Source organism: Oncorhynchus masou, unplaced genomic scaffold (assembly GCF_036934945.1).
Source record: "Oncorhynchus masou masou isolate Uvic2021 unplaced genomic scaffold, UVic_Omas_1.1 unplaced_scaffold_3891, whole genome shotgun sequence".
Lineage (NCBI taxonomy): Eukaryota > Metazoa > Chordata > Actinopteri > Salmoniformes > Salmonidae > Oncorhynchus > Oncorhynchus masou.
Genome location: NW_027010293.1, coordinates 10001 through 25426, shown reverse-complemented (window position 1 = coordinate 25426; position 15426 = coordinate 10001). Strand labels below are relative to the sequence as shown.

At 42.6% G+C, this 15426-nt stretch overlaps 1 protein-coding gene and 1 pseudogene across 1 annotated transcript in view; one reads left to right on the top strand and one right to left on the bottom strand.

The window, feature by feature from the left end:
• Window positions 1–1147: 1147 nt before the first annotated feature.
• Window positions 1148–1963, bottom strand: LOC135534733 (octapeptide-repeat protein T2-like; annotated as a pseudogene).
• A 1289-nt stretch (window positions 1964–3252) lies between these two features.
• LOC135534732 (lysosomal cobalamin transport escort protein LMBD1-like) overlaps window positions 3253–15426 on the top strand; it is a gene marked incomplete at its 3' end in the record, with an annotated part of 22012 nt that continues 9838 nt past the window's right edge. Inside the window, 3 exon segments of the mRNA XM_064961626.1 lie at window positions 3253–3373; window positions 5388–5456; window positions 6939–7022. Of these exon segments, the coding sequence (XP_064817698.1) occupies window positions 3257–3373; window positions 5388–5456; window positions 6939–7022 (270 nt within the window).

Below are 15426 nucleotides of genomic sequence, written 5' to 3'. Positions count from 1 at the left end.
GTCAGCCTCTCTTGGCGGGGTTAAGGTGTAATCTCACAAAACGCTCTTTTGTCTTATTATGAATGAAGCCTTCAATGGAGAGACGAGCCTCTTGGCGGGGAGGTCAGCCTCTCTTGGCGGGGTTAAGGTGTAATCTCACAAAACGCTCTTTTGTTTTATTATGAAATAGCTGGTAAAATGGCAGCGCCCAGGTTGGTGTTTACACGCAGTACTCGAGTGTGTGTGTGTGTGTGCGTGTGTTTGGCCTGCCCTTCATTTATTCTCAACATGTATTGATTGGCCGCTGAGCAGGTTATTGGAGAGAGAGATTGCCCTCTCCTCTCATTTTTGATGATGTTCAAGCATGCTGTATTGTGCCTGCCAGGTGCCTCACCCCCCACCTCTGCCCCGGCAACACTCTGAATGGGATGTGCTACTGAGCACCCTGAGTCCTTTCTCTCTTTTCTCTCATTTCCCCTCTGTTCTCTCATTTCCCCTCTGTTCTCTCATTCTCTCTCTTTCCCCTCTTACCTCCTTTCCTCTCTTTTCTCTCATTTCCCCTATGTTCTCTCATTTCCCCTATGTTCTCTCATTTCCCCTATATTTCCCCTATCATTTCCTCTCTTTCCCCTCTTACCTCCTTATCTCTGTTTTCTCTCATTTCCTCTCCTACCTCCTTTTCCCGCATTTCCTCTCCTTTCCACTGTTTTCCTCTCCTTTCCTCTGTTTTCTCTCATTTCCTCTCCTATCTCCTTTTCCCGCATTTCCTCTCCTTTCCACTGTTTTTCTCTCCTTTCCACTGTTTTTCTCTCCTTTCCACTGTTTTTCTCTCCTTTCCACTGTTTTCCTCTCCTTTCCACTGTTTTCCTCTCCTTTCTCCTTGCCACTGTTTTCCTCCTCTCTCCTTTCCACTGTTTTCTTCTCCTTTCTCTCTTTCCACTGTTTTCCTCTCATTTCTCTCATTTCCACTGTTTTCCTCTCATTTCTCTCCTTTCCACTGTTTTTTCCTTTTCTCTCCTTTCCACTGTTTTTTTTCTCTCCTTTCTCTCCTTTCCACTGTTTTCTTCTCCTTTCTCTCCATTTCCACTGTTTTCCTCTCCTTTCACTGTTTTTCTCTCCTTTCCACTGTTTTCCTCTCCTTTTCTCTCCTTTCCACTGTTTTCTCATTTCTCTCCTTTCCACTGTTTTCCTCTCCTTTTCTCTCCTTTCCACTGTTTTCCTCTCCTTTTCTCTCCTTTCCACTGTTTTCTCCTTTTCACTGTTTTCCACTGTTTTCCTCTCCTTTTCTCTCCTTTCCACTGTTTTCCTCTCCTTTTCTCTCCTTTCCACTGTTTTTTTCCTCTCTCCTTTCTGTTTTCTCCTTTCCACTGTTTTCCTCTCCTTTTCTCTCCTTTCCACTGTTTTCCTCTCCTTTTCTCTCCTTTCCACTGTTTTCCCTTCCTTTTCTCTCCTTTCCACTGTTTTTTCCTGTTTTTTCTCTCCTTTCCACTGTTTTCCTCTCCTTTCCACTGTTTTCCTCTCCTTTCTCTCCTTTCCACTGTTTTCCTCTCCTTTCTCTCCTTTCCACTGTTTTCCTCTCCTTTTCTCTCCTTTCCACTGTTTTCCTCTCCTTTTCTCTCCTTTCCACTGTTTTCTCTCCTTTCCCTGTTTTTTCTTTCTCTCCTTTCCACTGTTTTCCTCTCCTTTTCTCTCCTTTCCACTGTTTTCCTCTTCTTTTCTCTCCTTTCCACTGTTTTCCTCTCCTTTTCTCCTTTCCACTGTTTTCCTCTCCTTTCTCTCCTTTCCACTGTTTTCCTCTCCTTTTCACTGTTTTCCTCTCCTTTTCTCTCCTTATCTCTCATTTCCTCTCATTACCTCTAATTTCTCTCCATTCATTTCCTCTTTCTGCTCTTTCCTTCTTTCTGCTCTTACCTTCTTTCTGCTCTTACCTTCTTTCTGCTCTTACCTTCTTTCTGCTCTTACCTTCTTTCTGCTCTTTCCTTCTTTCTGCTCTTTCCTTCTTTCTGCTCTTTCCTTTTTCTGCTCTTTCCTTCTTTCTGCTCTTTCCTTCTTTCTGCTCTTTCCTTCTTTCTGCTCTTTCCTTCTTTCTGCTCTTTCCTTCTTTCTGCTCTTTCCTTCTTTCTGCTCTTACCTTTCTGCTCTTTCCTTCTTTCTGCCCTTACCTTCTTTCTGCTCTTTCCTTTGTTCTTTCCTGTCTTTTTCTGCTCTTTCCTTCTTTCTTTCCTGTCTTTTTCTCTCTTTATTTAAGGAAGAGGAATTAGTCTATTGATGTGTTGCAACTGTCCTTGTTCAAATAATAGCTGATTTGTTGTTTTTAAAAAGCTATTCCCTCAAAGGCCATGTCTTGCCCTCAACGTCCTTTCTTTCTTTTTTCTATGAGTTTATTCATTCTCTGTGAATGCTGGAGCATTCCTCTCTCTAGTGCTGTCACTGGGGGGCGCTGTTAGGCTGTAAATATCATCTGGAGCTGCATAGAGAGAGAGAGAGAGAAAGAGAGAGAGCCAGAAGCCTACATGTCATTTCTCTACACACAAAATGGTTGCTGGCTGCAGATTCACACATAAGCTCCGTGCAGCAAAATTGCGAATTGCACCATTTAAAGAATGACATGGAGCCGGAGGGGTACAGCTGTAACGTGATATAGCTGTGTGTGGTATTGCTCCCTATACATCTCCACTCTGTACAGTCATGCGTCATGGAGTATAGGTAGTAGGTGGTAGGTGTGTTCACATACACGTGCTACAGATTCACAGACACTAAAGGGCCTTGGCACCACTGTAATAATGTGATGGAAACGGTCTGTTTCATGTCTGCGTCCCAAATGGCACCCTATTCCCTACATAGTGCACCCCTGTGGGCCCTGGTCAAAAGTATATAATGGAGTGTCATTCGGGACACAGGGGGGCTTTATGATTGTTTCAACTGCTGATTGCCTCTACAGGCGTATGGTATATCAGTGTAGTACTATGTTATTGTTATACTATGTTATTAAACATCTGTTATTATTCATTCTCTACAGGCGTATGGTATATTCATCTGTTATTAATACTATGTTATTGTTATACTATGTTATTTATTATTAAACATCTGTTATTATTCATTCTCTACAGGCGTATGGTATATCAGTGTAGTACTATGTTATTGTTATACTATGTTATTGAATAATCTGTTATTATTCATTCTCTACAGGTGTATGGTATATCAGTGTAGTACTATGTTATTGTTATACTATGTTATTGAATAATCTGTTATTATTCATTCTCTACAGGCGTATGGTATGTCAGTGCTGCCGTTGAACCTGATTAAAGGGACACGCAGTGTGGTGTACGAGCGTCTGGAGAACACTGAAGATATTGAAGAGGTTGAACACCAGATGGAAAAGATCAAAGCCAAGGTGGGTCTCAGTCATCACCAACGCTGAAAACCATACAGCTGCATATCTATTGTGGTGAAAATGGGGGGGGGTTGTTTTTAAATAAGAATGGGATGGATTTTGTTATGACCTCTGGCTGTAAGGAATGTGGAGGTTGATGACTAAAAGCCAGTCTGCCATTGGTCCCATTGGTCCCTGTTGTAGGTGATGCCACAGAGCTGACGTGAGCTGGTGGCATGCAGCCAGACCTGGGTTCAAAAACTATTGGAAATCATTTCAAATGCTCTATTTAAGCCTGATTGAGCTTTACTGAGCTTTACTGAGCTTGCATTATTATAACTTGTGACGAAGGGTGTTAAAAAAATGGAAAGGGGCGTCTCCTCACTCCCCTATTAAAACCCCTTCCCTCCAGAGCCAGACTGTTGAAACTGGAGAACACCTACAGTCCTCTCATACCTTCAGACTGTTGAAACTGTAGAACACCTACAGTTCTGTCATGCCTTCAGACTGTTGAAACTGTAGAACACCTACAGTCCTCTCATACCTTCAGAAACTGTAGAACACCTACAGTCCTCTCATACTGTAGAACACCTACAGTTCAGACTGTTGAAACAGACTGTTGAAACTGGAGAACACCTACAGTCCTCTCATACCTTCAGACTGTTGAAACTGTAGAACACCTACAGTCCTCTCATACCTTCAGACTGTTGGAACTGTAGAACACCTACAGTCCTCTCATACCTTCAGACTTAGAACACCTACAGTCCTCTCATACCCTCAGACTGTTGGAACTGTCACCTACAGTCCTCTCATGCCTTCAGACTGTTGAAACTGTAGAACACCTACAGTTCTCTCATACCTTCAGACTGTTGGAACTGTAGAACACCTACAGTCCTCTCATACCTTCAGACTGTTGGAACTGTAGAACACCTACAGTTCTGTCATGCCTTCAGACTGTTGAAACTGTAGAACACCTACAGTCCTCTCATACCTTCAGACTGTTGGAACTGTAGAACACCTACAGTCCTCTCATACCTTCAGACTGTTGAAACTGTAGAACACCTACAGTCCTCTCATACCTTCAGACTGTTTGTAGAAACTACAGTCCTCTCATACCTTCAGAGAACTGTAGAACACCTACAGTCCTCTCATACCTTCAGACTGTTGAAACTGTAGAACACCTACAGTCCTCTCAACCTTCAGACCTGTAGAACACCAGTCCTCTCATACCTTCAGACTGTTGAAACTGTAGAACACCTACAGTCAGACTGTTCTGTAGAACACCTACAGTCCTCTCATACCTTCAGACTGTTGAAACTGTAGAACACCTACAGTCCTCTCATACCTTCAGACTGTTGAAACTGTAGAACACCTACAGTCCTCTCATACCTTCAGACTGTTGAAACTGTAGAACACCTACAGTCCTCTCATACCTTCAGACTGTTGAAACTGTAGAACACCTACCTACCTTCAGACTGTTGAAACTGTAGAACACCTACAGTCCTCTCATACCTTCACCTACAGTCCTCTCATACCTTCAGACTGTTGAAACTGTAGAACACCTACAGTCCTCTCATACCTTCAGACTGTTGAAACTGTAGAACACCTACAGTTCTGTCATACCTTCAGACTGTTGAAACTGGAGAACACCTACAGTCCTCTCATACCTTCAGACTGTTGAAACTGTAGAACACCTACCTTCAGACTGTTGGAACTGTCACCTACAGTCCTCTCATACCTTCAGACTGTTGAAACTGGAGAACACCTACAGTCCTCTCATACCTTCAGACTGTTGAAACTGTAGAACACCTACAGTTCTGTCATACCTTCAGACTGTTGAAACTGGAGAACACCTACAGTCCTCTCATACCTTCAGACTGTTGAAACTGTAGAACACCTACAGTCCTCTCATACCTTCAGACTGTTGAAACTGTAGAACACCTACAGTCCTCTCATACCTTCAGACTGTTGAAACTGTAGAACACCTACAGTCCTCTCATACCTCCTCTTTGTCTGTTTGTGTGTTTGTCTCCAGTGTGAGGACGGGCGTCCTCTGTCGTCGCGGGACCGTCGTAACCTCCAGGAGTTTGAGGACAAGCTACAGGTGGGATTGTTGTTCAGATTCAGTGTCTAATAGTCACATGTTCAGGGTTACAGGTGGGATTGTTGTTCAGATTCAGAATGTTTAATAGTCACATGTTCAGGGTTACAGGTGTGATTGTTGTTCAGATTCAAAGTGTCTAATAGTCACATGTTCAGGGTTACAGGTGGGATTGTTGTTCAGATTCAAAGTGTCTAATAGTCACATGTTCAGGGTTACAGGTGGGATTGTTGTTCAGATTCAAAGTGTCTTATAGTCACATGTTCAGGGTTACAGGTGTGATTGCAGGGTACAGTAGAAATCTTAGGCTCTGAGCTCCAACATGCAGGACCAAGTGAAATAAATCATGAACATGGTCCTAAATACAATATAAATATCAGTGTAAATTCAGAACTGTAGCAGGGATGATGAATACATGTCCGTTAGGGTGCAGGCAGAGTAAAGACTATGACAATAGGGGGAGCAGCATGACCATTGAGGAGGTGGGGGGACCAAGTCCAATGCATTAGAAAAACATGTATCTATAGTATGCATATTAACAACTGCAACGGTGATTAATGCCGTTGGGGTGGGGGCAGAGTAAAAGTCTGTTGGGGTGGGGGGGTGGGGGCAGCAGGGTGAAGTGACCGCTTTTGTGAGGTGGTGGGTGGTCCCAGGGAAAAGAGAGTCCAAGCGCCATGCTCTACCGACTGAGCCACACAGGACACAGGTGTGGGGAGAAGAGAGTCATGTGCGGTGCAGATTGCCTGGTCCGTGGATCTGTCAGGGCAGAAGGTGAACTGTAGACGGTCCAGTGTGTTGGGGAAGGAGGAGTTGATCTGAACCTTGACTGGCCTCTAGAAGCACTTCATGATGACGGAAGTGAGTGCTATTGGTCGATAGTCATTCAGTTGAGTTACTTTTTCGTTCTAGGAACAGGGATGATGGTGGCCGGCAGTCTTGCGAGGGTTAACACGTTCAAATGACTTCCATAGGTCCTCCGTGTAGACCACGTTGTCCTCGGCGGCTCTCATTGGCAGCACAGGGTCATTGTGCTGAAACCGGGAGAAAACGGTGTTCAGCTCCTTCGGTTGGGTGGCGGTGGTGACCTTAATGTGGCTGGATTAGTTTTTATACTCCGTGACCGTTAGGAGCCCCTGTCACGTACGACTTGTGTCCGACCCGATGAATTGCTCCTCTACTTTGTCCCTGTACTTGGGTTTCACCATGTTGATCCATCTGCGTAGGTCGTATTTGTACTGTTTAACCAAACTATTGTCCCCGGGCACCTTACCCTGTTTATAAACATCGCTCTCTGTTTCAATTTGTTTATATAACAATTAAAAAACCTGACATCCAAGACAAGATTCATAAGTAACAACACTGAGAATGGAACAAAGACTGGTCCGTTCTGGCACAGACAAGGCTCATATCTCTCAGGGCTTATTAACTGCTTGTTTCGGGAACAACAGAACATTGAGACTTGTTTTCATTGAGGTCCTTTAGGTGCTCCAGAGGAGGGGCAGGCACCTGGAGATAGCAGAGAGTCACTGCTGCACCAAGGTTGGATCTGCCCTCAGACCACTCAAGGTGAGACACACAAACACACTTTCAGGTCCGCATCGAACCAGAAGCAGGTCTGTCATTTCACTTTTCACTGAGAAGTTAAATGGATTTTCCAGTTTGAACCGGTTCCAATACGGTGTTCCATCGGAGAGTAAAGAGATATTGAACAATGAATATTCTATAAGTGTGCTGATAATGTAACACTGTCATCTCTCTTTACCGGCTGGAAAGACACCAACCTACCTACTCACCGACCTACCTACCTACCCACCTACCCACCTACCAACCGACCGACCCACCTACCGACCGACCCACCTACCGACCGACCGACCGACCGACCCACCGACCCACCTACCTGTGATGAAGAACTATGCTCATCTTGTCATCTGTTCCATACAGTAACTAGGAAGAGACACACTGATTATGAGTCAACACATCATTTAATGTGCATCCCAAATGGTTCCCTATTCCCTATGTAGGTATTTTCTACAGAACTGGTGCAAATTGCAGTACCACCCCTAAAAAACGTAGGAAATGTATTTACGTCAGTATATGGTCTAATTAAATCTGAGGCAATAACAAATATATTGTTACATGAATATAATTAAACTGCATTGTTTATACACTGATTTCTATTGAGAGGTGGCTGTCCCAAACCCTGACTCCTAAACTTTGTTTGAAAAATAAGCAATTCATGATTAGATTTTTTTACATCTTTACAACATCTTGAGTTGTTCTATCAATACATTTAACAATGCTGATCTATTTATTAGTTTTGTTTATTTTTAAACATCTTTCTCAAAAAAAAATGCTGTCCACCTTTTTGATGGATTGCATCCCTCTCCACACTACGGCCACATGGTGAGTAGTCTGTCTGCAAGCATTCTGGAGAAAATGAGGGAGCAAGTTGGTAAATCTTCATGTATTTTTAAGAAGTGTCACTACCAAACATCTAATACTTCAAGAAACACGTACACCTGTCCAAATGAAATATAGCCAGCCATATGCTGTAGTCACTGGGCTGTAGTCCACCAGGCTGTGTTCACCGGGCTGTGTTCACCGGGCTGTGTTCACCGGGCTTAGTGTTCACCGGGCTGTGTTCACCGGGCTGTGTTCACCGGGCTGTGTTCACCGGGCTGTGTTCACCGGGCTGTGTTCACCGGGCTGTGTTCACCGGGCTGTGTTCACCGGGCTGTAGTCACCGGGCTGTAGTCACCGGGCTGTAGTCACCAGGCTGTAGTCACCAGGCTGTAGTCACCGTAGTCACCGGGCTGTAGTCACCGGGCTGTGTTCACCAGGCTGTGTTCACCAGGCTGTAGTCACCAGTCCAATATTATTTTCTTGGACTTGTTGTCTCCTAAATGTTTTTAGAACCAGTTTTAGATCCGCATGGAAAGCCTCCCGACCCATAGAAACACACACACACATAGTCATTATATTATATAATATAATGACTATCTTTAAACCAAATAATTAAACACAGAACACAAAGTATTATATTGGATCTCAAACATTTTCAGAATGTATCGCCACCCCAAATCTAATAACACATGTTGATTTTTACAGCGATGAATAACCTTCATTACATTTTCATCTCTTATCAAAATGAAAACAAAACCAATAAATTAATTTACTCAGTCAAATCATCTTTCTAAAAAAACGTATCTTATTATACATTGTTTTGGGGGCGAACCCCACTGCAGTTCCCCTGTTGCCCCCCGACTTTGAATACCACCGTTCTAATGGTTCCAACCTACCAGTCTTGACAATGGTTCAAGTGTTAGACTCCTCCTCCCCACCATTCATTCTCTAACAGTTCACATTTTGAGGACAGCACAGAGTAGAATGGGAGATAATAAATTGGAATAGAATAGAAAGCCTTCCAACCTCCCTCTCTTGGTTCACGTGTCACAATCCTCCCTACCGTTCATCCTCTCCCAGTTGACATCTCCACAGGCCCACTGAACAGCACAGACTCCTAATGGCATCCAAAGACCTTCATATTATATAGTCATTCATTCTGTGTTCCAACCTCAGTGTCTCTCTGTGGTTCACGTGTCACAATCCTCCCTACCGTTCATCCTCTCCCAGTTTACATCTCCACAGGCCCACTGTTTATTCGCAAGCTCTAATGAAACGTTAAAGCAGCCGGCTAGCTTCTGTAACAGTGTGTCTTTAACCGAGGGGGGCCAGTCCTAATGACACTCCCCAAACTCACATCTACACAGTAATGAGATGGCAGATATATCTACTGTATGTCCAGGCACCAGCCAGGAACGATGAGCAGGGAGCCCAAGAGCAGAGCTACACGACCTACCAGTCTTCTGGCTCTTCTGTTTCCACTGCTGTCATGTGTTGGTGTCTGATTGGCTGTGTGTTGATCACCTGACATGTTGGTGTTTGATTGGCTGTGTGTTGATCACCTGACATGTGTTGGTGTCTGATTGGCTGTGTGTTGATCACCTGACATGTGTTGGTGTTTGATTGGCTGTGTGTTGATCACCTGACATGTGTTGGTATCTGATTGGTTGTGTGTTGATCACCTGACATGTGTTGGTATCTGATTGGCTGTGTGTTGATCACCTGACATGTGTTGGTGTCTGATTGGCTGTGTGTTGATCACCTGACATGTGTTGGTATCTGATTGGCTGTGTGTTGATCACCTGACATGTGTTGGTATCTGATTGGCTGTGTGTTGATCACCTGACATGTGTTGGTGTCTGATTGGCTGTGTGTTGATCACCTGTCATGTGTTAGTGTCTGATTGGCTGTGTGTTGATCACCTGCCATGTGTTGGTGTCTGATTGGCTGTGTGTTGATCACCTGACATGTGTTAGTGTCTGATTGGCTGTGTGTTAATCACCTGTCATGTGTTGGTGTCTGATTGGCTGTGTGTTGATCACCTGCCATGTGTTAGTGTCTGATTGGCTGTGTGTTGATCACCAGACATGTTCGATAATATTACACCGAGACGTGTTAGATTATATTACACCTAGACGTGTTAGATTATATCACACCTAGACGTGTTAGATTATATTACACCTAGACGTGTTAGATTATATTACACCTAGACGTGTTAGATTATATTACACCTAGACGTGTTAGATTATATTACACCTAGACGTGTTAGATTATATTACACCTAGACGTGTTAGATTATATTACACCTAGACGTGATTATATCACACCTAGACGTGTTAGATTATATCACACCTAGACGTGTTAGATTATATTAGACCTAGACGTGTTAGATTATATCACACCTAGACGTGTTAGATTATATTAGACCTAGACGTGTTAGATTATATTACACCTAGACGTGTTAGATTATATTACACCTAGACGTGTTAGATTATATTACACCTAGACGTGTTAGATTATATTACACCTAGACGTGTTAGATTATATTACACCTAGACGTGATTATATTACACCTAGACGTGTTAGATTATATTACACCTAGACGTGTTAGATTATATTACACCTAGACGTGTTAGATTATATTACACCTAGACGTGTTAGATTATATCACACCTAGACGTGTTAGATTATATTACACCTAGACGTGATTATATTACACCTAGACGTGTTAGATTATATTACACCTAGACGTGTTAGATTATATTACACCTAGACGTGTTAGATTATATTACACCTAGACGTGTTAGATTATATTACACCTAGACGTGTTAGATTATATTACACCTAGACGTGTTAGATTATATTACACCTAGACTGAGACGTGTTAGATTATATTACACCTAGACGTGTTAGATTATATCACACCTAGACGTGTTAGATTATATTACACCTAGACGTGTTAGATTATATTACACCTAGACGTGTTAGATTATATTACACCTAGACGTGATTATATTACACCTAGACGTGTTAGATTATATCACACCTAGACGTGTTAGATTATATCACACCTAGACGTGTTAGATTATATTACACCTAGACGTGTTAGATTATATTACACCTAGACGTGTTAGATTATATTACACCTAGACGTGTTAGATTATATCACACCTAGACGTGTTAGATTATATTACACCTAGACGTGTTAGATTATATTACACCTAGACGTGTTAGATTATATTACACCTAGACGTGTTAGATTATATCACACCTAGACGTGTTAGATTATATTACACCTAGACGTGATTATATTACACCTAGACGTGTTAGATTATATTACACCTAGACGTGTTAGATTATATTACACCTAGACGTGTTAGATTATATTACACCTAGACGTGTTAGATTATATTACACCTAGACGTGTTAGATTATATTACACCTAGACGTGTTAGATTATATCACACCTAGACGTGTTAGATTATATCACACCTAGACGTGTTAGATTATATTACACCTAGACGTGTTAGATTATATTACACCTAGACGTGTTAGATTATATCACACCTAGACGTGTTAGATTATATCACACCTAGACGTGTTAGATTATATTACACCTAGACGTGTTAGATTATATTACACCTAGACGTGTTAGATTATATCACACCTAGACGTGTTAGATTATATCACACCTAGACGTGTTAGATTATATTACACCTAGACGTGTTAGATTATATTACACCTAGACGTGTTAGATTATATTACACCTAGACGTGTTAGATTATATACACCTAGACGTGTTAGATTATATCACACCTAGACGTGTTAGATTATATTACACCTAGACGTGTTAGATTATATTACACCTAGACGTGTTAGATTATATTACACCTAGACGTGTTAGATTATATTACACCTAGACGTGTTAGATTATATTACACCTAGACGTGTTAGATTATATCACACCTAGACGTGTTAGATTATATTACACCTCAATGTGTTAGATTATATCACACCTAGACGTGTTAGATTATATCACACCTAGACGTGTTAGATTATATCACACCTAGACGTGTTAGATTATATCACACCTAGACGTGTTAGATTATATTACACCTAGACGTGTTAGATTATATCACACCTAGACGTGTTAGATTATATCACACCTAGACGTGTTAGATTATATCACACCTAGACGTGTTAGATTATATCACACCTAGACGTGTTAGATTATATTACACCTAGACGTGTTAGATTATATTACACCTAGACGTGTTAGATTATATTACACCTAGACGTGTTAGATTATATTACACCTAGTGCGTGTTAGATTATATCACACCTAGACGTGTTAGATTATATTACACCTAGACGTGTTAGATTATATTACACCTAGACGTGTTAGATTATATCACACCTAGACGTGTTAGATTATATTACACCTCAATGTGTTAGATTATATTACACCTAGACGTGTTAGATTATATTACACCTAGACGTGTTAGATTATATCACACCTAGACGTGTTAGATTATATTACACCTCAATGTGTTAGATTATATTACACCTAGACGTGTTAGATTATATTACACCTAGACGTGTTAGATTATATTACACCTAGACGTGTTAGATTATATTACACCTAACGTGTTAGATTATATCACACCTAGACGTGTTAGATTATATCACACCTAGACGTGTTAGATTATATTACACCTAGACGTGTTAGATTATATTACACCTAGACGTGTTAGATTATATCACACCTAGACGTGTTAGATTATATCACACCTAGACGTGTTAGATTATATTACACCTAGACGTGTTAGATTATATTACACCTAGACGTGTTAGATTATATCACACCTAGACGTGTTAGATTATATCACACCTAGACGTGTTAGATTATATCACACCTAGACGTGTTAGATTATATCACACCTAGACATGTTAGATTATATCACACCTAGATTTGTTAGATCATACTTCTTGCTCTTTGGGAGCACCAAGTGCCAGGCAGGGATCCTTCCGGAGCCGAGTTACCTACCTGTATTTCTCTGTTTCTCTCACAGCAGGGCTCTACAGTGCAACCATTTTACTTGCATATGCTCTTAAATATTTTGTTGTGCAACCTGGACATTTTATTTAGGAGCACCAGTGCGCCTAGAAAAATGAAGGATTCTGGCTTTATTACCTCAAATCTTTTTTATTGTGCTCCTAAATGTATTTGTGTGTGCTTCCATTTTTCAATTTAGTCACACACGTGCTCCTTGTTAAAAAGGCCAGTGTAGAGCCCTGCAGCTTCTGCTGTGGTTGCTTTAATGCCTGTCTGTGGGTCGGTCACATTACGTAACCAGTATTGGTGTTAAAATGGCTTCATAAATACATTTGGATGATTGACAGACAGGCGTGTTTGTGAGTGACCGTAGTGAACTCAATCTGATGAATTAATCTTGATGGATGTTTTTGTATTGCATTTTGTATTGCATTTTGTCATCTGCTTCCCTAATGAGCCTAGAGAGACTTTAATGAGGCCTAATTCACTAATTGGTTGATAATTAGTTAATTAGCTTAGCTGATAACCATGTAACTTCACCTCAGACAATAACATTTACCTTCACACCAGCTCATGTCTGCCCACCAGCATGTCCATACTGTACCTGTCTGTATGATGTTGGTGGATGATCTTGGACAGAAACAGAGCTTCTTGGTATCATCTTGGTGTATCAGAAAGGCTGCTAAATACACCAGGATGTGTTATTCATTATTATTGTCCTGTCTGTCCTGTCTGTCCTGTCTGTCCTGTCTGGTCTGTCTGGTCTGTCTGTCCTGTCTGTCCTGTCTGTCTGTCCTGTCTGTCTGTCCTGTCTGTCCTGTCTGTCCTGTCTGTCCTGTCTGTCCTGTCTGTCCTGTCTGTCCTGTCCGTCCTGTCTGTCTGTCTGTCTGTCCTGTCTGTCCTGTCCTGTCTGTCCTGTCTGTCCCTGTCCTGTCTGGTCTGGTCTGTCTGTCCTGTCTGTCCTGTCTGGTCTGTCTGTCTGTCCTGTCTGTCCTGTCTGTCCTGTCTGTCTGTCTGTCTGTCGGTCTGTCTGTCGGTCGAGGTGAATGGAGAGCAGGGACCACTTCTCCTTGCTCCAGGTAGTCTGCTGTCTCTGCATGTGTGGGGCTGTTGCAGTGATCATTAACGTTTAATAGATGGCCCCAGTCCATGCTCAGATATATAGCCTCAATACAGCCTCAGTCTAGATACCGGAGATGTCTTTGTTCCATGGCGCACAATTCAGCATTTATGCCTACACTATTCGGTAACACAAGCTCGCTATTTTGCAGATCCAAAATAACAATCACTGTTTGTTACAGATGTATACACTTAAACTATAAACTATCTATACATATATTGTCTTTATAAACCTACCTAAATAATGTAATTTGTTGGCCTACCTTCCTGTAACTAACGTTGTGTTGCCTGGCAGCTAACGTTCCCTGGAAGATGTGGCATCACACCAATAGAACACTATGTAAAGTGGAACACAATGACAGCCTTGAAGTGTGTCTCAGAGGCTGCTGTCAACACTGCAATACAGCTCAGCTTGTAGAATTCCTGTTGCTCCTCTGTGCCGGACCAAAGGCCTTGTGGTGGGGTTTAGTCTGCTCCTCTGTGCCGGGCCAAAGGCCTTGCAGTGGGGTTTAGTCTGGCCTCTGTGCCGGACCAAAGGCCTTGTAGTGGGGTTTAGTCTGCTCCTCTGTGCCGGACCAAAGGCCTTGTGGTGGGGTTTAGTCTGCTCCTCTGTGCCGGACCAAAGGCCTTGTAGTGGGGTTTAGTCTGCTCCTCTGTGCCGGACTAAAGGCCTTGTGGTGGGGTTTAGTCTGCTGCTCTGTGCCGGACCAAAGGCCTTGTAGTGGGGTTTAGTCTGCTCCTCTGTGCCGGACCAAAGGCCTTGTGGTGGGGTTTAGTCTGCTCCTCTGTGCCGGACCAAAGGCCTCAGTCTGGATGCCGGACCAAAGGGAGTGGGGTTTAGTCTGCTCCTCTGTTCCACCAAAGGCCTTGTAGTGGGGTTTAGTCTGCTCCTCTGTGCCGGACCAAAGGCCTTGTAGTGGGGTTTAGTCTGCTCCTCTGTGCCGGGCCAAAGGCCTTGTAGTGGGGTTTCGTCTGCTCCTCTGTGCCGGACCAAAGGCCTTGTAGTGGGGTTTAGTCTGCTCCTCTGTTCCTGGACCAAAGGCCTTGTGGTGCGGTTTACACACACACACACACACACACACACACACACACACACACACACACACACACACACACACACACACACACACACACACACACACACACAGAGTACGGTATAACAACATTGCCATTATACAGTAGCCTCCCGTACCATCTCCTGTCATCTCCTGTACAAAGCCCTTATCCCAGTGCAGAGCAGACCTGGCTTCAAATACTATTTAAAATCATTTAAAATACTTTATCTGTGCTTGATTGAAATTGTCTGGCACAATGGAACTATTTCACTTGTCCCAAAATGGCGATCCCCACCCATCTGGCAATCCAGGCAGACGAAAGACTATATGACTGATC